Below are 25289 nucleotides of genomic sequence, written 5' to 3' on the forward strand. Positions count from 1 at the left end.
GATGCATGGTTCTACCTCAACTGAAACATAACTAAACTTTTTTTATTTAGTTAGATCTGTACAGATAATATATCTAGGAAAAATATTGGTATAAAAAGTCAATCTTGAATGAGCAATCCACAAAACTCCCAGACTCTTTGGATTGGAGATTCTCAATCTGCAGATAAGGAATCCTAAAGCTTCCTACAGAAGCATCCAATATACTTTTATCCTGCAGAAGATATAAAACAGCAGAAAAGGCTATATGCCTCCATGGAGGCAGATTATAAGGCTCACACAAGGTACTATGTTCTAAAGTGGTGCAAATCATCAGATTTACAGTAACTATCTCTGTGTACTCTTTACCCACAGCAAGTGTAAAACAATTTGAATTAAGAACACCACAGTTATTTGGAAAGTAAATTTCCCAAGATTTGTTATATACTGCAGAGCTGCTAAGACCCATTGCTTTTAATAAAGCTTTACTCCACAAGGCCCAATCTGTCTGCAACAAAGAAGGACCATCTCTGCTAAGTCTGAAAACTGCAGAAGAGGTAGCAGACAGTTCAGACACGAGACTCAGGCTTATTGCCAAATTGATCATAGTAGGTTGGCTGATAAAATCTTAATACTTAAAAGACTAGCACTGGAAGAAAGCACTGGTCTGTAAACTCTCAAGAGGGAGTACTGTTGTTAACCAATGACACAGCTTTGCTCTGAGCTCAGTACTCCTTAGCAATGCAGGGCCAAAACAAACTACAGTCATACCTCATATCAACCAAGTATGCACTCCTGAAATGCATAACTTCTAGCAGTTTGACATAGGAAAGCTACTTTTCCCACAAAAATTAGTGTAATAAATGGGGGATATATGCAGGAACGTCAGAAAGAGACTTTAAATACACAGAGATAGTACAAGAATATATGAGATATACATATCATACATATTATATATATACTATCATATGATAGTATGAGTACATAAGAGAATCACATGAGGGACCTCTGGAGATCATAGGGTCCAACCTTCTTACTCAAGCAGGGTCACTTAGAACAGGTTACTGAGGACCATGTACAGACTACTTATAAGGAAGAATTTTTTTACAATGTGGGTGGTGAGATACCGTAACAGGTTGCCCAGAGAACAGGTGGATGCCTCATCCCTGGAAAAATTCAAGTCAGGTTAGACAGGACTCTCAGCAAACTGGTCTAGTTAAAAATGTCCCTGCTTATTGCAGGGGGTTGGATTAGATGGCCTTTGAAGGTCCCTTCCAACCCAAACTACTCTATGATTCTATGTTCAGATGACTTCTGAATATCTCCAAGGTGGGAGACTCCACAACTCTCTGAGCAATCAATTCAAGTGCCTGGTTACCCTCACAGTGGAAAAATGTTCCCTTATGTGTTTCCATTTGTGTCATTCCCTCCTGTCCTGCCACAGAGCACCACCGAAAAGAGTCTGGGCCCATCTTCTTTATACCCTCCTCTTTGATATTTGTACACATTAACATCCCCCAATCCTTCTCTTCCCCAGGCTGGACAGTCCTAGTTCTCTCAGCCTTTCCTCATAGGAGAAATGCACCAATCCTTTAATTGTAAAGCAAGATCAGGGTTACGATTCAGCAAATAGAAGAGATCAGGATCCGAGTCATCCAACCAAGGAGGTGCTGACATTTCATAACGGAGAACGTCACAGAAGATTTAATCACCACAGGATTTCATTGCTGTCACTTTCCTTGAGTAATTTTATGGAAAAGGATAGAAAAGCAAGGTGATTATATCAATTAGCATTGCACTGTATTACGTGATCAGCAACAGAACTCTGAAGTGGAGGATAAAGAAGCAACAGACACAGCAATGTGTGGTTGCACTTGGGTAACTAAATCTAGCTCTCTCTCTGTGATCGGACTTCCATTTAACATTCAAGATCCAACAGAATCTACCTGAAGGTAGCTGAGTGCTCAAACATGTGGCAACACAGATGAGCCATACTGAACCTCTTGCAAAGAGGGAAGCATTTCATACCATTTAGAGCAGTTTTTCTCCTCTGCAGAGCTTCACTGTTAGGTGATGTTAAGCCTGCCCTACACAGCCTGTTTTGTGAAATGGTAAGCACGCTGGCTGGAGCAGCACCCCAAATGCTAATTGCTACTGCTCCCCTATGCCTGCCTTTTAAATGAGGGGAGAAAAAAAAAAGTATGCTAACAGGATCAAAGAGAAACGAAAGCAGAAGGGGGAATAAAAAAAAATAAAAAAGTGAATTTGGCAGATGGATCACGATGCCAAGAGGGGATCATTAGGGATAAACACCCTTCCTGAGGCAGAGTGTGGAAAGCTTCCCTTGTAATATCACAAAGTAGCTTAAGGGAGAGGAGTTAATAGGTTTAAACACTTTCTCCGGTTCGCCGGGATGTGCGCGAGCGCTGTCTGGAATGCGGCATGGCCGGGCCTGCAGCGCCCCCGCGCGGCCGCGGCCCCACAGCGCGGGGCTCCGCAGCCCTGAGCCCGGAGCGTGCGGGGCACAGCCAGCAGGGCCACCGGGAAGGACATCGTCATTATGGGGCAAAAAGCCCCTTCCGATATCTAATACCTCGTACAGGATCCGGCATCAGCTCTACCTTTAACTCATTTACTCTGTTGACTTAGTTAAATAGAAAAAAAGCTAACTTTAACAGCAGATAAAATAAGCAGATTCAGGTTACACACAGATACCAGCCTGTGCCTTGGTTACATCTCATTTGTAAGTCTTGGTTACATCTTGATTTCCTGGTTAGTCCCCGTTTTAAACCACAAAACTTTCTCTTGCCTCAAACACTGCCAGGCTGCCACACTACACCTGGAACTGATGTTTGCTATTCTGTGCCAGTTGTTACCCACATGTGCATCTACTCCATTTAGTTAGTACACGATGGATATGAAAAATTGTCCTATTATTTGTAGAAGGCCATGCTGCAGCACTGTTTAGAAATATGAAAATCCCTGAAGTTTAAACTTTTATTTTTCTGCAGTATTTTTACAGCACAGACCTTCCAATTCTCCTTTCAGGAGAGCAGTAGATACACAGTGCAAGCTAGGAAATGAAGTCATTATGACGCAATCTGATGAAATAATGGATTGTGCTAGAAAGACACGTACTTTGGAGAGCTTTCCATCCCTTATGCACTCATTACCAGAAGGCAAGCAGACACAGCGTTTAATTCACAGATCCCAGGAAACAAGAACACGGTAGTCACAACAACACGGTTTTATTTATTGCAAAGCATTTGATTTAACTAGGAAAGTGCTATCAGAAGAAACCAGAAATCTGTAGAAAAGCAAAGATAAAAAGATACTACTCTGAATGGCATTTAATAGTAAAAGAACTTCAGATATCTATTTATTTCATGAGGCATTTGCAATCACTCCTGCAACTACATGGCCTTTGTAGTAATTCTGCTTGGTAGACAGCAGCTTCTAAGGTACACTTACTGAGCTCCACGCAAAGCCAGCTGTAAGTTCAGCATAATCCTGATGGCTCTCCTTCAGGACCAATTTTTCAACCTCTTCTCCCAAGGAGACTCTAGTTTCAGTTGTGCTCTCAGCATCCCTCCTATTTGCTACTCTTCATATCATTGTAAATTTAAAAAGCACATACTGAGCTCAGACTTCATCTATTGTATCACTGCTTAACTAAATCAGCTCAACTGTTACAGTTCTTTTTCTTCACACCAGGAAAGTGGGTCCAGAGTACATACTTCTTCCAGACCACCCAACAAGACACAGAAGTGGAATATCAGCACTGACACATTTCGTTGTCATTCAAACCAGCACGGTTGCAGGCAGAAGCACTTACTTTCAACTTTAAAAAGTTGGTTTGCAAAAACAAATTAAAAAAAATAAATTAAAAATAAATTTAAAAAAACCCCTTCTGATTACTCAATTCAAAGCCATAGTCCAAAATCTAGTACTATTCCTGATAAACTGATGAGACAAGATGTGCTTTACATTCCAGGATATAGCCTCTAGGCTCATCTAATCATCAGCTCAGGCTAGTGACCAGAACTCTTACTTCAACAATACACTGTCATCATATGCTGACTTGGCATTACTTACAAAGACAGGAAGGGGGGGGAATAGCAATATTATATCCTCCATGTATATATATATAGTAATCACAACATTTTCCACGTATTTCCTTCTGGCTTTACAGGAGTTGCAAAAAGAAATCTGCCTTTCACTTACCTCTATATCTAACTGCCAGCCCATGGTATATGAAATGGCAGATCAAGAAATTACAACTTAATAAGAAAACTATAACAGAATGCTCAACAAGAAGGGATGGGAGCAGCAAATTCCTAAAACCACCTACTTGGTTCGTATTCCCTTTAAGAATGGCTGTCAATATAAATGCTGTATCAGCATCTTATTTTCTTAAAGGAAAAATATAAAACACACTTTACGTTTCCCAGAGACATGTCATGGTATTTTAACAGTAAGTTGCTAATGAGAATATCATCACTCTCTGGGTTGTTTAAGCCATCCACAACAACTATGAGTGATTGTGTTTTAAAAGTCACTGAACTGGAGACAAAGCTCAGAATGCATCATCACTTGTGGCAACGTTAGCAGCTTCTAATCAAAAGGTACCAACACCTATTTTGTTGCACATATACGAAGTCTACAATTTTTACACAGTGGGAAAAATCTGTTCCATGTATAAATCCAGGGCATCTCATTGCAAACAAGGTTTTTAATTAGAAGTGGTATTTTTCAGCCTCCTGCTGACTTACAGCGTATCACTACCTCCTCCTCAGACGGCTAAACTGGCTTCCAAGAGAGACAGCAGAAAGAAACAAAATCACTAGAATATCTAACTTTGCAAATCTCTGCTGGGGACAATTTCAAGAGCAGGATGCTGCAGAGAGAGGTAACAAGAGAAAAAATGACTACTTACAAAGTCTTCCCTAATGAAGGCTCAAAACATCACGAACAAGACAGCAGAGAAGGCATTTTATTCCTAAGCCTACAGGCAGGATGATCAAGCACGACAATTTTAATCAGAAACCATATTGTTAAAGAGAATGCAGAACAATGTCTGCACCTCAGTGGGTGAAGCCTTCTTTTGAACGCAAAAAGTGGGCTTACGGGCTGGCTAGACCTCTTGCTGGGAGGTTGCCTCAACTGTCAGCACTGACAAAGCTTTAGCCCTCTCAGAAAATAGGCAGATATAAGCTCTCAAGTCAGACAGAGAAATAAGACTTCTTTGCCAGAATATTTTCTGCAATTTATTGCAAAGAGTTTATATTGACTGCCAGCACTGTACCTTCAGGAGGCTCTTCCTGCAGATGAGGAGGCAATTCTTCACTTGTAGTCTCAGTTTCATCATCCACCATCTGTGTTTCTAAGCTAGGGCCCTGCAGAACAAAAGAGCAAGAGGAGGTGAATTGGAGAAAGTTCAGAAAGGGACCACAGAAACAAATACAGGACTAGATAATACACCAGACAGTAAAGACACAAGGAGCTCACTTCAGCTGATGACAAAAAAAGCTGCTGGGAGATTTGTTTGCAGTCAAAGTACTTACAGAAAGCAGAAAGTTAAAAAAAAAAAGGGGGGGGAAAGGACCCTTTAAGATAGCAAGCAATGTTACAAGGGTCTTAGTAGATTGAAAACCAGAAAATTACTAGTGAAGCACAATTTCTAAATTACTGTTTCCAAAACATATATAATGCAAATAATAAATTCAAATCTCCATTTACCAAGGGTGTCAGCAGATTCACCATCACTTGTAACTTTCAGGGAAAAATCCTAATCTTTGATTCATCTTATTAAGACAGATTCTGAAATGCCTCTTTTTTCAAAGGAAAACAAAGCAAACTGACAATTTTCTAAGCACTGACCATGTAGTTTTCCCCTACATGCCAAATACATCCATTTGTACCTCCATGTGTAACATGTCAAACTAGCCATTCCTGAAAAATTACGAGGCTACTCTCCAAAGTTTTGCATTTCCACTTTCCAGCCTTCACAATCTTGTAAAGACCCTGCAATGTTACTGCTGGAAGGACTTGAGTAGAGCCACCAGATTTACAACTGTATTTAAGGCTGCTGAGCTCACTTTGCACACACAATATTTTCATGACTTGTGGAGCTATAAAAATGTAGTTGCTTTTTCAGTTTCAAACTACCACAAGGAAAAAAAAAAACCAAAAAACCACCGCCTGCTTCCCCCAACTGACTTTTTTTTTTTTTTAAGTAACAGCAGAGTAAACACTAGGCATAGCTATGAGAATCCTTAAAAAAACAACCACTAACAAATTTTCTTCTTTGTAATGCCAGTACAGTGAAGAGTGAAATCAGAAACTTAGCAGTCATTAGGAAATGAAGCTTCTGTGCACTTTGAAAGCATGACTGGGTTTGTAGTCTGAACTATCTGAAAATGCGTACTAATATACACAGTTGAAATGTTACAGAAATACAGCTGGTACATCAAGAGCTTGCAAAATTTTATTATTTGAACTCAGAAAGAAAAGAAATCATAGCATTAAAGCTGCAGTATTTATTTTCATTCTTTCCAAACCCTGTGACTGCAAGGTTACCCCCAAAGCATTGCATACTTTCTCTCTTTCCTCAGTTTGCATATTATGAAGACTAACACACTTTTCCAATTCCATCCCTTGCACAAGTAGCTTACGTTTTCATTCATTCCCCATTTTTTCAACAAAACGGACATGGAAACAAAAAGCATTACCACATTTTTTCAGAGTCTTAAAGCAGGGAAAAAACAGACCATTCAGGTGAAGTGTACAGGTCTATCGTGACAATGCCAACCTCACAACCTTGATTTCTGCCATCCACAACTATGCAAGCTTTACCTAAGCTATTTACCTATTTCTCCTTATGTAAAAACACCTGGTATCAAAACTGCCCAGCTTTGGTCAGTTAACAGTTCAAACATTAAGTCATGCCTTCTAGTAGCTATCATGGCAAGGAAAAAAAGTTTTACCACAGGGCAAAAGTACGGGCAAGTAGTAAGTCGCCTCACTTAGTTCAATTAAAAAAATCACACCCCAGAGTCAGCAATCAACACCAAGCTCTACCCATCTCCTCACTTCACCTAAATGTGATCTAGATGTTAAGAATGTGTAACAATTCTGGATAGGAGCAACAAATGAATATAGAGTATGTATTTGAATAAGTATCTACATCAACCACAGGCAATCAATGTATATACATTTCTTTCCTACCCAATAATGCTACAGAGATAAAGGAGATGAGGCTACATTAGTACACCAGACCAGTACACTTATTTTTCATATAAAGGATGCAGACATTTAGGACATAAGGTACAAGTATTTGCCTTGCAAACATTCTGAACCATAATTATAAGAACTCCTAAACTAGAAGTGGTCTTGAATGTGAATCCTGTGTCTGTACTTCCCAGTTGGCAATACAAAAATTATTTTAATTTTAAAAAGAAGTAACAGAGCCCTGTGCACATACTAACTATATGCTGCCCAAGGAGACAGTCCAACTTAAATAGACTACAGAAAAGCCAGCGAGAAAAACATTACCCTTCCTTCTTCAAAATAGTCAGTAGTCTCAATTTGCTACCACGAGACAAACCTGCTCAGTGGCTTCTCCCAACAACAGCCCATGATAAGTGATGCTCATCTGGGTTACAGTTGTTGTCATCCACATAAATACAAAGAGGATGCCAAATGCTATCAAAAGTGAGTGATGGCACTATGCTGGGTTTTTTTCCCTGATGCATGAACTACTTACTATTCAGTGTTCACCAGCAATACAACTCTTTCAGTATGATTGTTATCTCTGGCAACACTTATCCCAAAACAAAGATTTATATTAGTTGAGGGTCAGCCCTGTACTTAAACTAGCATTAACAAATCCAGCTGTGAGGAAAACAGAGCCCACTACAGACCACTATGAAGTCCATGGTTGAGATGCTGTTTGCCATCATTTACTTCCCTCCAATTCAAAACTTTAACAGTTGCTAATGGAATCCTATGGGAAAAAAATACTCAATACACGATTACTACTTCTACAGAACATTCTCAATTAACAGAAATGGCCAGAACTATTGAGGATCTTTTCACTACTCAAAAACAATCATAACACAGCATATTTTTAACTGCATTTGGTATACATTTCCTGTATGGTTTTGAGAATCCTTCAAAAAATTATTTACATTGGAAAAAAAATTATTTACAAACTTTTTTTTTCAATTTAATGTTAAAAATTTAGAACAGTGTAGACTGAAGCATGGCATGTCAAGTAATCAGAAACTTAACTCTTCCAAGAAGTGTTTTGCAAGAAACCTTGAAATCTTGATACTCTCTCATTCCTGAATGAAGCTAGAAATGTCTTCTACAGAATAACTCCAGTTCTTATTGATATGTCATCACTACATATATGCACCTATGATACAGGGAGCTTCTAGAAGTAGTGTTGTAAACAACAGCTTATCAGACTTCAGCATATCAGTCTAACCATTGAGACCAATAAGTAAGTGTGAACAGTTTAGAACTGAATTTCACCAATTACAATGTAAAAACATTAACAGTACATGAAATCCTGGGTTCCCATATTGATATGTATAAGTAATATTTAAGGCTCAAACACTGACAGGTGTTATTAACAAGATTACAAAGTCTCTTTACAATAGCTTTGTATCTTGTATTAGCATGTCCATTGCTTTTTTAGTTACATCTTCTGAGTTCAATTCACCAAGCCTGCTGCAAGCTTGGTAATCAATATTTAAGATATCTACACTTCTGGCAGCACAGTAATAATCTACAGCAATCAAAAATTCCAGGAAATTGTCTTCTAAGAAGGTTTATAACTAAGTTAAAGTTGTTGGTCTCACCGTTTGTTTTTTTTTAACACTTATTTCAAGAATGAGGTATCAGTTATGTTTTGGTTTTTCATTAAGAATACACGACAAAGGAGTAGGGGAATGGGATGCACACAGCTGTATAAGTTATTGACTTGCAGATTCCATAATAATCTTCTGGAGCTGCAACTGTGGCAGAAGGAATGTACACAGATTTCTTTTGCTAGGATGCAGGAACATGATTCAGGAACATGAGCAGATATTAACTGTATAATACTCTTTCAGTTATTTAGGGTTTTTAATTAAGAATGTGGTGACATTCCTCACTAGAGCCATTGAAGGAGCACAAACTTAAATAGGTATTATTACAGAAACAGGTTATGGCGCAGAGCCTAGGAACATGAAAGAAAAATCCCCTGGTTCTCCAAAAACAGTCCCTGTTCTCACTAGGAAGCAGTTTGTACAGTTCCTTTCAGAACTTGATGAGTTTCTGATTGCGAGCACTATTAAGATTTAGTGGCAATTTTTCTATGTCATATTTTAACCCAAGATTCAAGCTGAACAGAAACAAGTGAACTCAAGCAGAGGAAATACCCACCCTTCCAACATGAAGTTAACAGATGTGATGATTTCAAGGTAGTTTACTCTGTCCCTGCAAACAGTTTCAATGAACTCCAAGAAAGCTGAAAAACTTCATATGAATTCAGTAGATGATAAAGATCAAGAGGCAAATCATACACAGATTCCCACAGAAACTGCCTGAGGAACTTACAATCCTCTGTTCTGATCACACTGTAACTGACCTTACAGTGCAGTTTAACTCCAATATTATGCACTGATGTGACTTGGTAAATTAGTGTTTATTTGCTGTCTTTTACTATGTTTCATAGAAGGCTATGTATTTATGGATAGAGAGGACTGAACTAAACAAGAATGACAAATCAGCTACAAGCATTTCACAGTATACCTCATGTTTTTCCATGGAATACAATACTTTTGAGAGTAATTCTGACCAGAACGTTGGTGATATGCTTGTATTTTCAGTATATTTAAAGATTATATCAGTGCTGTGATAAATCCATGCATGACAGAAAGCAAGTTCCTATCCAATCAGGGTTAGAATTTTCCAAAAGGTATTAAGTTATGTTTATGACACCAAAACCAAGAGCTCCATTTATCACCACATTTGTACTAACAAATGATTTCAGCATGTTCAATCATAAAAAGAGCCTATACTATCTCAGTCTCAGCAGCGTATTAAGTACTCAAAATACCCACATAGTTCAGGAGCAACCCCAACACCAGTCAATCAGTATCAGTCCAGTTTGCATATAAGTCAACAGATACATGAGACTGTCATAACAATTGCTCCAAACAGGTAAGTCAACACTGGAAACTGCCAAGCTTTCTAAAAAGTCCCTACAGGCCATCTTGAAAAAAGCAAAAAGCCAGCTCCAGTGTTAGGCCTTTTAGACTCTACTTTTGTACAAAGCATTACATTAATTATGGTATATAATCTTAAATTGAAATAGAGTCTGTCAATTTACTGTTCACTGGGTCAGGAATTCATTTTGCTAAGGAATAGCAAAATATAAAATGCCAAAACTAAGGCCAAGAAGGGCAACAATGAGGGAGGGCAATCAAAGGTTGAAAAAGAATATATTCTGTGAGAAATTATTAAAGAAATTAAATGAGTTTGGGGCAAATAACTTTCAAGTTTCCTTTATTTACCTTCAGAGAACCACAAATCTTACAATTCTGTTATTTCTTGCCATTCCTACTGAACTCCTAAAAGACATTAAAAAAATTCACTACATAAGCAAAATCAAAAGGAAATACACAACATAAATACTATTCTCCATTATACTCAATTTTATTAGTAATCTTTTTCTGCTTTCAGAACAGAAGCTGGAGGAATGTAAAGTCATGGCTTTAGTACTGTCTCAGTTCTGAGACTACCCTTTGGAAGTAATTCTAAGATCTGCAGCTTTAGCTACTACTTTCCCTGTGCACTTGCCACTGAAAATGGTATTTATTTCCTGACCTAAATCTTCATATTTCCATTCTTCCTCCTGAACACTTTACTCCAGTTTTTCCTTTATGACATTAATCTTCACGTTCATTTACATTCTGGACTTGAGCCTAGAATCTCACTTCTTTCACTCTAAGAAACTGCTTCATTCCTCATAAAGCCTCTCCTTAAGAGCCCAAAAGGTCAGGCTTATTTCTCTCCATGCAAATCCTCAATTGCCTGCCTAAATTACATCTCCTTGGACGGTAAGATTGACGGAGAGATAGACAACAGGTTAGCAAAGGCATATAATGCCTTCCGAAAGCTTTATAAAAGAGTTTGGCGAAATAAACACTTGAGGAAAAGTACCAAGATCAGTGTTTACAGAGCCATAGTGCTGTCTACTCTCTTATACGGATCTGAATCATGGGTCATCTACCGCCACCACCTGCAACTCTTAGAACGCTTCCATCAACGCTGCCTCTGTACAATCCTAAACATCCACTGGTCAGATTATGTGACTATCATGTCTGTTCTAGAACAAGCAGCTATCACAAGCACTGAGGCCATGTTGCTGAGAACACAGCTGCGCTGGGCAGGGCACGTCTCCAGGATGAAGGACCACCACCTCCCTAAGATCTTGCTTTATGGTGAACTTGCCACCGGCTGCCGCAAGAGAGGAGCTCCAAAGAGAAGATACAAGGACTCCCTGAAACAACATCTCAGCCTTGGCCATTGATCAATGTAACTGGTCTACTCTGGCCTCCAATCCGGAGGTCTGCAGACACACCATCTATAACGCTGCTGCTTCCTTTGAGAACACACGCAGGGTCACTCTTGAGGAGAAAAGACAACGCAGAAAGAATCATGTCTTGCAGAATATACCACCTAAGGAGTCTTTTTGCTGTGTCTTTTGCAACCAGATGTGTCTATCTCGTATTGGCCTTTTTAGCCACCAGCACACTTGTATCAAACGTGGGTAGAGCCCTCCCCAAATCTTTGTTTGCAAAGCCTAGCCATGATGTTCTGCCCAATACTGACTTTCAGACATGGTATTCTATGTAGGCACAATTCCAACAAAGCAATTTAGCAGAGGAAAATTAATGGCAGCCTAGGCTTCACCCCTCCACATCTGTGATCTCACTTGTAAGCTTCCCAGCACAGGTCCAATACCTTTTTTATACAGCATCAAATACATCTCAACTGGTAACTATAAAGGTTAGATGCACCGCTAAAGAATTACAGGACTTGGTGGGTCTCTGGGAAGAAACAAATAATCCCCAAATACAGGACAGTTTGTTAAGTGCTTTGGGAAGCTACAATGATATTTTCAAAGTATAGTGAAAGCACTGGCTATTTTTGCATCAGGTTTAATGAATGCTTATTTCATGTCCCCACTACTAAATCCCGCAATTTCCTGCATATTTGCATATTTTGCCCCTTTCTAAAATCACAAAAAAACACAAACAAATAAAACAAAACCAAAAAAAACCCAGCTCTTTTCATCCCAGCTTCACTTCCTTCAAATTATGAACAGGCTGACTGCTTGCAGATTCCAAAGGGCTTGTCAGATCCAGTAATCATGAAGCTGACCTTCATCAGGCTTTCCTAAAATGACATAATTAATGACAGTGTTAAATTGGGATCCCTCCTCTGTCCACTCCTATGAAGTTTCGCAGACCTTATCTTTGAATTTCATGTTTACATGAATTAAATTTTTCCATCTTCCATATCTGAAAGTGGCTTGTGTCTAACAATGCCCTGTCTACTTCTACACAATTACATAAAGTCTCAATACCAACAGAAAACAATAGGGTTGGGTATTTAAAAAAAAAAAAATTAAACAACCAGCCACTGGGTAGGTAGTTCAGCATGATGACATCATTTTCCAGGGAGCTGAGGATCTACAGGTACTTAACTTCAGCTGAAGCACATAACTACCCAGCCATCTCCTTATTCTCTACTGCTCAGATAAGCACAATCAGACAGTGGAAGTTTAAAACTATCACTGTGCCTTTGTTAGGCAGGTATCTGTTGCAGCTGCAGCTTTTATTTCAGCAATGAGTTTTCTGCATATTGGGGAATTAAGACTTTCACTGAAATTTTTTTAAATGCAATAGGAACATCCCACTGAATCTGTCATCACTACTGATTGCACACCCACACCTCAGGGGTTTCCAAAGTCAGCTGGATTTTTCCTGCAGAGGGAATAAAATTGATCTGCAACCATAAACAATTTTATTTCACTGTCCTCTATGTTTAAGAAAGCCTCTTGATGGATGCTTTGCTTTTAATTTGGCAGAACAAAGTTCATTTATGAGAGTTTCTGTGCCAGGTTTTAGCCCAAGGGCAATTTGAGTTGCAGTTATAAATTCCCTAGAACACTAAAGGAAAGTACAGAAATAGAAATGCTGAGGATGACAGTAGTGTAAAATTATACCACTCTGTTCAAAGTACATTGTAAGAAAGAACTAAAAAACCTTACTTGCTCTTCTCCAAATCTGGAAAAACACATTAGGGAGGCTATGATTTTAACAACACTTAATTTTGTCTTAACGACAGAAGTGGAGAAAAGAGGCCAGGAGAGTTTTAATGTCACAAATGCCAAATCAAGATTGAGTTCTGTTATTCTCAGCAGAACAGCCAAACCCTATTTTTACATCAACAAAACACTTTTGTACCATCAATAATCCAAATTAGGGTTTATTTGGCATAAGTAAATTTTTAACAGCACTAATGACACCACAATCTATTCTCCATTCAGTATGCCAGTAAACAGCTTGGTTTACACTTTTTATGTTCACGCTTTATACGGGGCAGATGACACCATTTATACAGCAAACAGCCAATACAGTCTGCTCGGTGGTCGTTCAGACAGTTCAGGATTTTGAATTATTATACTGAATTTTGTCTTGATCGACCGTTTATTCTCCAGCTGAATTTTACATACTAAATCAATGTCAGCACAGGAAGAATGTAAGAGTGGTTTTCAAAAAACAAACCAAACAAACCCCATTTCATTTGATCATGTACCAATGTGGCCCAAAGAGAACACTCCTCACTCACTCCAAGCAGTTTAACTGGCGCAATTATCAGAAGGGTGCCATGCAGCAGTGTGAAGGCTGTAAAGCCACCCTGAAACATGCTGAACAATTTGCTGTCAATTCTACTTTAAACTACTACCCCCACAGGGAAGTTTATATTCAAAACCTGACTGTGCTGAATTGAATTTGTTTGGAAAAAAAAAAGTTACATGAAGGCAAAGTGCAGTTTCACAGAACAATTCAAACAATTAGCAATTGTTCAAGTTGGGGGCATAGGAAAAAGAGTTATTACAGAAACACCTACAGATCCTTCTGAAACAGAGACAAACCTGACACAGAATGATGCAGGACCAAAGCACGACTTTGTATCCCAGTAAACCAATCTCAGAGCAGTTAAATACCAATAATGAAATCTCAAAATATCAATTAACTCTTATTGATAACTGTTGACTAATTTAGATAATTTCAGTGGGAAGAAGTCTTCCTAAATCCTGCCAGTCATTCACTGTCTGTCAACAGACTCTAGTTGGGGGGGGGAAATCACTCAGACAGCTGAGCTGGTGAACCAAAGGCAAGCAATAATAAGACTTAATGGCCTGAAGTTTTATTGCACTTCCTCCATAACTACACTTAGCAAACGTACTACAAATGTGTTTTTTCTAGCCTGTTCTTGACAGATGGATTTAATGATTAACGCCAGTTTGACTAAAGAAATGAGATAATGCACTCTGCAGAAGGAATATTCTCCATTTCCTAACGAGATGCAGAAGTACCACTCTAGAAAGCTGCAGACAGCATGAGGAATTTGTCTGACATAAAAATGAGAAGGCCTTTGCCTAATAATATAGGCATACATAACAGAGGTTGTTAAGATTTTCTTAACCATGGTAGAGACTTAAAATGTAATACCCTTCTCGTTATCCTCAGTGGAGCCACAATTAAAAAAAAAAAAAAGAAAAAAAAAGAAAAAGAAAGAAACAAAACAAAACAAAACAAAAACTCATAGAAAGATGCATTAAGCAGTATTCTGTAACTGTGGTTTCATATGACCTGACTTCCATTTCCTTAGAAGTGCACTACTACTGTTTTAGCTTTAATGAGCTGAAATTTAAGTAATTTTTTCAAGGGCTTTTAAAGCTAGAACATAGGAATTTTTACAGTAAGACTTGAATTCAAAGCACATAAGCATATAGCCAGCTTGAAAAATATAAGCACCCTCCCCTAAAAGAGAGTCACAAGAGACATCACTGGAAGACTTTGAAACACAAGTCATCTTGCCAAAATCCTAATTTCATTTTTAAAAATTAGACAACAAAAGCTGCAAATCCATTTGAAGTTAAAAGTTGCTTCAAAAACCCTAAAAGTCATTTTAAATGCTAGAAATTGAAGATAAATAGAAAATATTTTATTCAGGACAGAACTTATTTCTGTTTCCTTATTTCATTAGGAAATTCAAAATGCATTTTCTGCAAAATATCAAACATTTAGGAATTAGCTGGGATATTGAAATATGTATTTCCTTCCTTACAAATGAGTTTTGAACTCAGATCAGAGCTCTTTGAGTGTAGCATGTCATTCTATGCATTTATTGTTGTAGTGTTTTAAACCAGAAACCTTTCAGATAAAATATTTACTAACTCTACAGAACAAAAACAACATCATCTGATACTATCAAGCCCTCCAATTTCACACCTAACCCACATGTCAAAACTTGACAGCCAGAAGTAATGTCAGCAATAACACCCCTTTTATTTCAGGCTTCATAGAGATCTCATTTTCTTCCAAATTCACTCCAAGAAGTAGTAAGAAAGATCACAGCTTGCTGCATACAAGATTCCAAACAGAGTTACTATACTCAGCAGCTAAACAGCCATCTGAGAGAGAAAACACTTGATCATTAAGAACACAAGCAACACAGCTAAAAAGTAAGAATTCATTCGGGCAGCAATAGCTTTTGGTAACTGCTGCCTTTTACTTTTGAGGATCTCTGAGGTACACAGGTTCATCCTCCAAAATGTTTTTAGATTGAAAGGAAGCTCAAGAATTGCACTAGACCTTAAGCAGCTCTGCAGACGTATTAAGATTGTAAGATTTGCCAACACTAGCACAAGCCACTTCTGTGACTTCCAGAAAGTTCAACCAGGAACATTTCTTATCAAGACACTGCTTAAAAGCTCTACTACTGCCCTCAGCTATGTAAGAATGTACCTTGCCCAGAACTTTGAAGGTATGTAACCTCTTCTCATCTCTCTGAAATTCAGCTGAAACACTGCGAGAAGAAAAACACCACAAAGTCTGTAAGGTTTATCAATAAACAGATGTGACCAATCTTAGGTAAACAGTTACATCAAAATGATCTACAGAATCTACACTCCATGTTCCCTTTTACTCTATCACTTACATTCATGCTCCTCCTGCTTCCTAGAACACACTTAGGAAAAATGCTAGGAAAACAAAACATTACTGTATACTCCATAGAAAGCAATACCTCTTGTCTCTTCTTTTTATAAGCTGTTCCTTTCCCAAGTACTTTTCATTTCAACTGTCAAGAGCCCTGCTAAACAGGATGGGAGACATGTAAAAAAAAAGTAACATATACATCATCTTGACAGGACAATCCATGACATTCTTAAGGAACAGAGCTGTCTGTAAATATAAGCAAGACAAACACTTACTTGGGCTTTCCTTAACTTTTGATGCTGTATCTTCAAAATATCTTGCCTTTATCTGATCTCTGAAATACATCTGCCAAGACCAAGTATCACAGGCAGTCAGAAAGTCATTCTCCTAAATACAGCTGTAAGTTTCTCAGCGGAATGTCCCATTTATGACACCTCTCTTATCCTAAAACATATAACTTAAACGCAGCACATGTCAAAGCACCACAAGCTCTCATTCTACTTTGGAGAGTCACTTCTATTTAATAAAAAGGAGAGCAGTTACTTAACTGAAACCACATCTTGAGCTTGCTTTCACAAATAAGAATATCAATATGAACCTGACACTCTAGATGCTTTTCATTCCTCTGATTTTGGCTTAAAGTTAGACCAGTGATAGGAGCAGTGTCAGAAGCAGTCAGTGCAGCAGCAACCATACCAGGTAACCATCAGGGACTATCCTAATGCCCCAACCAATTCATCAGTTGAAGATACGGCACAAAGAGGTTCAGTTAGCAAGGATGCAAGAACATTTTCCAGTGTTGCCTAAGACCTGAGAAATCCAGTGTCCACCCACAACACAAAAAGATGGGAAATGTACTGTATTGTGGGACAGTAATTAGTGGCTTATTGTGATGGACAGGTGGGGATTTGGTCATCTCCCCCCTGCCCTAAGAAATGAAACTGCCCCCCCCCCCCGACAGACATGTTACCCAGGCTCTTAATGCAGCCTGAAAAGGTGTATTTCACTGCCATCAAGACGATCTGCCCTTGACAGAAAGAAAACATTCTTGACATATTAATACGTATGTGTTCCTACATATGGGAATGGTCCACTTCCAAGCTGACTGCCTCTTATTCCTGTTCTACAGTGCAGGAAATAGGGGCTTTAACCAGTTTTCTATTTTGCATAGCCCAGACAGGCCCAGAGATACTATCTTGCAGCACTGACACTGCTTGAAAGAGATGCGAACAGGAAAAAAGTACACAAAGACTATTTTGAATCCAGTTCAGCTTCAACACCTCAAGTTTTAAAGCACTGCTTTGCCACACTACTTTATTTCACTCTACCTTTTTAACAGGATACTTATGTTATTTGATTGACCTAAAAATAAAATACATCAAGCTTCAGTTTCTTCAGCAAGGATCAGACATTAGTAATGGATCCTGAAAGGATTGCTTCCAGAGAACTCACCTGATGGTTACCACTTACTTCCCTTTGCCTGCTTCTTCCCTCCCAAAAGTAGGCAGACCATCTTTATACACAATAGTATTAACTTGTTTTCTTTTGACTGCTCTGCCTTCTCAGCAACCTGCTAACCATCATCAATGAGCTCAGCATCAAAACTAATGCTGCTTAAAACACACAAATTCGAGTGTAGTTCCCAAGACGTGACAACAATTCAGAAAGAAATCGGCACTGTAGCTTTTCAGAAAGCTTAGTTCTGCTGTATTCCTTGTAACGATCAACAACTTAACTCATTTGTTTTAAAGTCACACTCAACTATTTGTGAGCAGGCCCATAAAAGGGCCACACTACACAGACACCTCTTCCTTCTCCTCACTTCTCCTCTCCTTACCCTTTCAAAGGGGTAAAAAAACAACACACTTTGATGCATTCCACTTCTTAATTGAAAAGGTAATTATCCACAGTCCCAGCTTAAGACTTTAAATCATGCATCATCTGCAATGATCTTACCCAGAGAAAACTTTAAGCAATTGCTACAGCAAGAGGCAGTACATATGGAAAGAAATTACCGTGTCAAAGGAAAAGCTACGAGTGCTTTTATATTGAAAAGCTCTTACACAGTGCTTATACCTGGAAAATGATTGGTTAAAAAACCCCCAAACTTTCCCCCTAAACACACACATTTTCCTTGCAATCAGAACATAACTTCCCTCACATCTTCTTGTATTTTGAGTGAGCCCATCTAAAACAGGCATGAGCTTTGCCCACTCCAGTGGGGTAAAAGAGGAATTTGGCAGAAGTAATGGGCTTAGCAGGAATAAGCAGATGTTTACTCTGCATGCAATAAAACAGAAGCTAAAGGAAATCTTTTCAGTTTTGGCCTCAAACTGGATGTACTGTTCAGACTGCACTCTGAAGTTTTTATATTACAATATAAGTCAACATGAACCCAAAATCATAGTGCTGTTTGCCACTAACTGTCTCAATACATATTTTTATTATCCCACACTATTTCAACTAATAAGCATTCAAAGAGAAAGAAAAAAATATACTTTTTATTACCAGGCTTTGAATGAATGCACAACAAAATATAACATTGCATAGAAGGAGATGTTCTTTTCATGTATATTTATTTCACGTACTCAGAAGCTGTCCCTTTTTTTTCATCTCCCAGCTGTGCAGACATTTATGGTTAAGAGCCTCTTGTTCACAGAGACGATTGTTTACCCAAGTGACTGACACATGTGCACTGCCCAGAATCCAAACCCTGCACAAGCTGGTGAACTTTTAACACATACTTATTTGATTCAGATGCTTGGAGAAAGGCCCGAACCAAATTTCTCCACGGGATAGGTACAGACCATAGCTACACACAGTTTCTGCTTCAAAGAGCTTACCACCTAGCTACTGCTAGACAAATTCCGGAGACAGGGAATGCCTGGTGTGCCGTCTGTTTCAGACTGAATAACGAAAGGAAACCATTTCTAAAGTCGTACACATGAAAATTAAAGAGATATGACAACATAAACCAAATAAAAATCAATACCACAGCGCTGCTGCTTCCTAACCAACACAACCGAAGACACAACCTCCCATCTGATAGCCTGTATATTACTTTCATAACCCAGCCAGTCTCGGCGTCCACCTCTCCCACGGCGCCGAAGCCAATAGCCGGTTCAGGTTAAATACTCTCTATCCTAATAGTTTTCCACAGCAAACTAAGGAGAAAGGCGACGATCTCCCCCACACTCTCGGAAGGGCCTAAGAGAGAAGCAGCACAGTGAGCTCTGTAGCCACTCCCGGCCGCGCATCAAAGGCACGAACTCCTCGGCTGCCAGAGAAGTGAAACGCCTACGAGATGCTGTGGATGAGGGAAGACGCCCGGGGAAAGCAGGGACACAGCAGCCCAGGAGGGCAGCAGGCGCGGGCAGCCTCCCCCGGCTCCCACAGTGCCGCAGGAAACCATACGGCTTTTAATGGAGAGAAGGGGGGAGTCGTTCGGGAGACACTTCCAAGAAGCGACACCACATCCCCCGCGAAGTTGGAAGCTTCTGGAAGTTGTGTACTTCGTTACGAAGCGCACGGCCACCACCTCCCGCCGCTGGTACCCGCCTGGGGCCCGGCCCCTGCCCCTCCGCCGCCGCCGGGAGCCGCCGAGGTCCAGGCGAACCCCCCCGCCCCGGGGACAGCCCCCAGCATCACCTTCATGCCGCGTCTCCCGGAGCACCGCCCGGTGCGGATGGAGGGCGGGTGGCAGTCGGCTGCGTGCCCCTCTCCCCCGCCGCTGGGGCTCCGGCTCCTCCTGCCCGATGTAAACACACACCGGCGGGCGGGGGGAGGCTGGGCCGGGGGGCAGCGCCATGGAAACCCGGCCGGAAGAGGAAGCGCGGGGGTCAGGGGCGCCATGTTGGTGGGGGGCTCGGAGCGCTCAGGGTTGTTCCGGGAGATGGGGAGGCGAGAACTTGCAGCGAAGGCAGGATTCCAGGCAGCCTTGAGGGTGGGGAGCCAGTTATTCGGGCTCTGCCCTCACTGCACGCTCGCCGGCGTTCACTGAATCACACAGAATCAGTTAGGTTGGAAAAGATCTCTTAAGATCATCGAGTCCAACCTGTGACCGAACACCACCGTGTCATTTAGACCATGGCCACAAGTGCCACGTCCAGTCTTGTCTTAAACACCTCCAGAGACGGTGACTCCACCAGCTCCCTGGGCAGCCCATTCCAGTATCTAATCACCCTTTCAATGAAGAAATTCCTCCTAAGTCCAGCCTGAACCTCCCCTGGCGCAGCTTGAGGCCGTTTCCTTTTCGTATTCCTAGTTACCTTGGAGAAGAGCCCCACCCCCACCTGGCTACAACCTCCTTTCGGGTAGTTGTAGAGAGCAATAAAGTCACCCCTGAGACTCCTCCAGGCTAAACAGCCCCAGCTCTCTCAGCCGCTCCTCATAGGACATGCACTCCAGACCCTTCAGCAGCTTCATTGCCCTTCTCTGGACAATCGATCCTAAGTCAAGTGCTGGGTAACTAGAAGGGCTTGGGGCTTTCTGGCCGTCTCTGCACATTATCCTCAGCCACTGGAGCATGGCTCCAGCCTGTGGGATGGGGCTGTACCCAGTGCTGCTGCTTCACATGAGGGAGTGCAGTTTGGTGGCAAAGATAAAAGAATCTGGAAATAATCTTCAGTATGTAGAGTTTTCTTTCTTGTGTATTGCATTAAAACTATCATCTAGCACAATCACACACATGGATAGAATTGTGTTCTGCTAGGGGATGGGTTGGTGCAAAGAGTGAAGCCACACAAAGCAAAATAAAGAGTGTTTTGAAGTAATAGGAAAAAAAATTAAGCAAATGCTGGTGATAAGAGTTATTTTTTCTCTGATTTTGTATTATTCTACAGGTGATATTGAGTTAATATGTAGAGAACATAACTACAACTCAACAAGTGGTTGAATCCAAAAGAGCAAAGCCTGCTTTTGTTCCTTTTTTTAACTTCTTGACTAAGACATGTTGCAATTTCTTCTCTAAAGAATATGCCCTTGGCAGCCACGTATGTCTTCTACAGCATTCTTGAGGGCCCTATTAAATCAGAAACCCTAAAAGGAACAATTACATTGCTTAAAGGCTAGAAATGCTTTCTCCCAGGGCACAGTGAAGGAAAAGCGGTTAACTTTTTGTTTGTTTCATACTGTCATTTCTAATTGCAGAACCTCCTCAGAGGGTAGAGGTAGAGTGGTACCATAAGTCTCATCTCCATTTTTCAGTTAAATAGGAAACTCTTGAAAGACACCAAAGAAAGTAATTCCTTCACCCTAGATGGGCTGATAATTAGAGAGATTCCTTTCCTTTGCTTCTCACAACACACCTGTGCCTTAAATAATTATCTGCATCACTTCTCAGAGGAAGTATTCTGCGGCCCTTTCCTGGCAGAGATTCTCATAGCATAATTTATAATTTCTTATGCACATATACACATACTTCAAGCATGTGAATCTTTTCAGGAGACCAGTAGTGGAAGCCAGTGAATTCAGGGAAGGTTTCCATACCACAATAATCTCTAGAGAGACGCATGTATATATGTGTGCATATGTAAGCACACCTACTACATGTGTGTGAGATACTACCCTATGCATTAGATATCTAAAACTAACTGTAATAATGTAATCAAAATATAACTTCTTCCCTCAACACAAATAATAAAATTTATATCAAATAATCTTACCAATAGTATTAGTAAAATTAGATTATATTAAATTTTTAACTGCAGAATACAAATCCACATTTTGGTGAGTAGAAAGAAGTTCATATCCAGTTTGTGTTGAGTTTAATATGTAAATTATAGCCTGATTTACAATAAAATAATATTGCCTAAAGTATAAAAAAAGGAAATGAAAAATATCTTTTTCCTTCTCTACGTTATTCATTTCTCCATTTAAAATTCAGAACTTCAGATGAACATAAAATTATTTCTCATGAGGTTCCTAAGCCCCTCAAAATGAGTGCAATCTTTTGAACAAGTTGACTTTAGATAGTAATGTCTGCAATGTCTGCAGAACATTCAAAGAATGTTCCAGCTGAAAAATCAGAATATTCTGGATGATAGACAATGGGGGGAGGGGACGAAGAATGGGAAGTAGCAATTTGTTTACTTTATGCCAAGCAAAGAAAGTACTTTAGTCCTGAAACTATTTCAGCAGCTATCAAAATTATTCCCTAACAAAATACCTACTAGCAGATAGTAGGTATTTGTGGTATCATGAGGTATGATTTTGTTCAGTGAAATACTTAGTGCTGAGGACACATAGTTGTCAGCTGGGTTTAAACCACAACAGTCCTTATTATACATATTTCAGGGGGTGATTGCTTTGAACAAGCTTTAATACTTTAGACTGAATGCCCATTAAGGCCTGTGATAACTGTGCACCTGGAATATGCTTTTCCAATTTAGTTTCATCCAAAAGGATTTAATTCATTTAATGCACTCCAGGCCCAATCTGGTGAGATTCACCTCAAAAGTGTGTCTCTATTGAGCAAAAAGGCTAATGTAGATGCTTCCATGAACTCCACAGTTTGTAAATTAAAAATGATGTCTTTTCATGCAGAAATTCCCTTCCCAGCCTTCCTGAAGAGCAGATCACTAAGAGATTTGCCTACCTAAAATTTTCAGTGAAGGGTGAGGGTCTCAAACATCATAACCAAAGCGTTGTTCACATAAAATAATATTCACTTTAAAAAAATATTTTGACCTTCAGATTTGGTCACAGTACATTCCTGAACAACTTTCTACAAGAAAAGGAAAGACAATTTCATAAAAGTTACCATTCTTTGTGAAGGGGTGAGTGTGTGTGTGTGTGTGTGTGTGTGAAAGAGTGATAATCAGGCATATTTTTTTTGTGTAGACTAGAAAGCACACTCCTCAGGTGCAGCATAACATAATGGTTTCTTTCTGTCACATTTACTAACCTTGGGAGATGAGATTTCAGCACTGATGACCAGACACTGTCTCAGAGATAATAAACCTGATCAACAACTGAAAGTCCAAATCACACCCCTATGGTGATAGAGCTTTCCCTTAGATGTATTTGAACATATTGAGATAACTCACAATCATTTTAAAGCACTCGGGTTGTCTCAAACATTTAAACAGAGATAATTCATCTGTTTTAGACTGTGCAAGGTTCTATTTCACCTTTCAATATTGCCACTAGAGTACAGGTGACTGGCATCATAAAACAGAATGGCCCTGCCTTGTTATCCCTGTTTACCTCCATGATTTTTTCATCTCTAGTTTCTTAAGCCACATACTTGCCCTGTGTGACATTTAAACAGCCTTCACATTCCCTGCTGTTAAAAAGCATAATGCAGCACAAAAGAAATGCAAATACCAGGTGGTATAAGACAGAAAAACAATACACAGTAATAATTATTGTAACAGGTGGTCATGATATGGTGGCAGTAGTTGGCTTATGGCCTAAAGGGTCCTGGTAGAAAGGAAATTATTTCCAGACAATGAAACTGCTGATTAGTAATGACTGTAGCTTTTGCCTCCTCCAGGCATCTCTGTTCTGGATCAAAAAAATTTCCCTTACCTTGAGAGAATAAATTTGCCACTGGCCTTACCAAGAATCCCAAGAACACCCAGCAAACAAATTAGCCACAACTTTGCAAAGATTTAAGCAGTAACCTTTGCTCATGCTTCATCTTGGTGAAGGACTCGTGTTGCGATAACTACAGTGAATTTCTATATTGTATAGGCTTCTATAGCTGTCAGTACAGCAGCATCACATTCTCTCTTTCCTGACTTCACCTTTACAACATCCCTGTAAGGTAGGGAGATACTTCCTGCTTTGGGCAGCTGGATATTGGAGAACATTCCAACGCCAGCAGAGAATTCATAAAATTCTCTCTGGGAATGAAGTTCAGGTTTCTGAAGGCACAAAGGTGACTAAACCAAGGGAATCTACACACTTCTTACAGCCTTGCATCTCATATCATGCACATCTCTGCAGAACACAGTACATACTAGGTAGAAAATGCTACCACATGGAAGGATGGCATAAATGATAAAGAAGAGCCACTATAAAAGCATAACTAAAACAGTTGCACCTCCTGCTCCTTAGATAATAGCTATAGGAGCATTCAGAGATTAAATTTATGACTTCATCACTGAAGTCATACAAAATTCCCACTAATTTCCATAGGGCTAGTCTTTTGCAGTTCAATAGCAATGTATCAGATACCCCATCTATTTAATTCTCAACCTGGTCAAAAATTTTATTTTGTCCAAAGTTCACATTATTGTTCTTTTTAGTTAGAATTTTTGTTCTTTGAGAAGATACTAATTTTAGTTAAATTTTAAAATATAGTCAGTTTGTTCATATAACATATGGTTACCTTTGCATCACTGAGAAGAATAAACTAACAAAATTTGAAATCACTTTATAGCAAATAAACTGTGAAAGCGTCTATGCTTATAGGTTTCCAAAATTAAAACTCAGATGATATTAATAGCAAAATCTAGCCTTAAAAGCAACTGGAAGCTCCATTTCATAAAAAGCCATGCGCTTTGCAATAAAAGCAAGTTTTGACAACTTTAATGAGGGAAAAACCGTGAAAATAAGCAAGTTTGAACTTTTGGATTCACTTAAACAAAGCTGCTGTATTTCAAATGCCTTTAGTGATAGAGCACGAAGGCAATGTATTTTTTATGTAGGCTTCAAAGTCTTGCAAAATGCCAGGATATGTAACTGAATTCACATATGAGCTTCTCAGATTTCAGATTAATTTTTACTTTGAACTCATGCCAAAGACTCTGAACTGTACAGATAGCAAAGCTCTGCTAGTAGATTTTGCTGACATTTGGAAGCACCAGTCATATGTTCTCAGGATGCCAGAACAAGGCTCTAGATAATATTTCTCCCCTATCACGAACAATAGAATTTATATGGTGGTGTCTCTCTTTTCAGGGTATTTTTGATCTGTTTGTTTTAAGTATTTCTTTTCCACCTACACAGAGAATAAATTCTTTTACAGGAAAGAGACATTGACATGTTAATGCTTGCAGAGTTATGGTGTTTCCTTTA

The 25289-nt window shown here is 39.5% G+C and overlaps 1 protein-coding gene across 5 annotated transcripts in view; it reads right to left on the reverse strand.

The window, feature by feature from the left end:
• LOC135415770 (transmembrane protein 263-like) overlaps nt 1–20166 on the reverse strand; it is a 208520-nt gene extending 188354 nt beyond the window's left edge. Inside the window, exons 1-3 of one of the 5 annotated variants that reach the window (XM_064658037.1) lie at nt 19914–19995; nt 16541–16610; nt 5282–5372 (exon numbers count right to left, since the gene is read on the reverse strand). Coding sequence is in view for 4 of the 5 variants with exons in the window: in XM_064658034.1 (XP_064514104.1) it covers nt 5282–5372; nt 19914–20117 (295 nt within the window). In the remaining variant the exon portion in view is untranslated. The other 4 variants (XM_064658039.1, XM_064658034.1, XM_064658035.1 and 1 more) reach the window with 4 other exon arrangements.
• Between the last annotated feature and the right edge of the window lie 5123 nt (nt 20167–25289).

This window comes from Pseudopipra pipra, chromosome 6 (assembly GCF_036250125.1).
Source record: "Pseudopipra pipra isolate bDixPip1 chromosome 6, bDixPip1.hap1, whole genome shotgun sequence".
In the NCBI taxonomy this organism is placed as follows: Eukaryota; Metazoa; Chordata; class Aves; order Passeriformes; family Pipridae; genus Pseudopipra; species Pseudopipra pipra.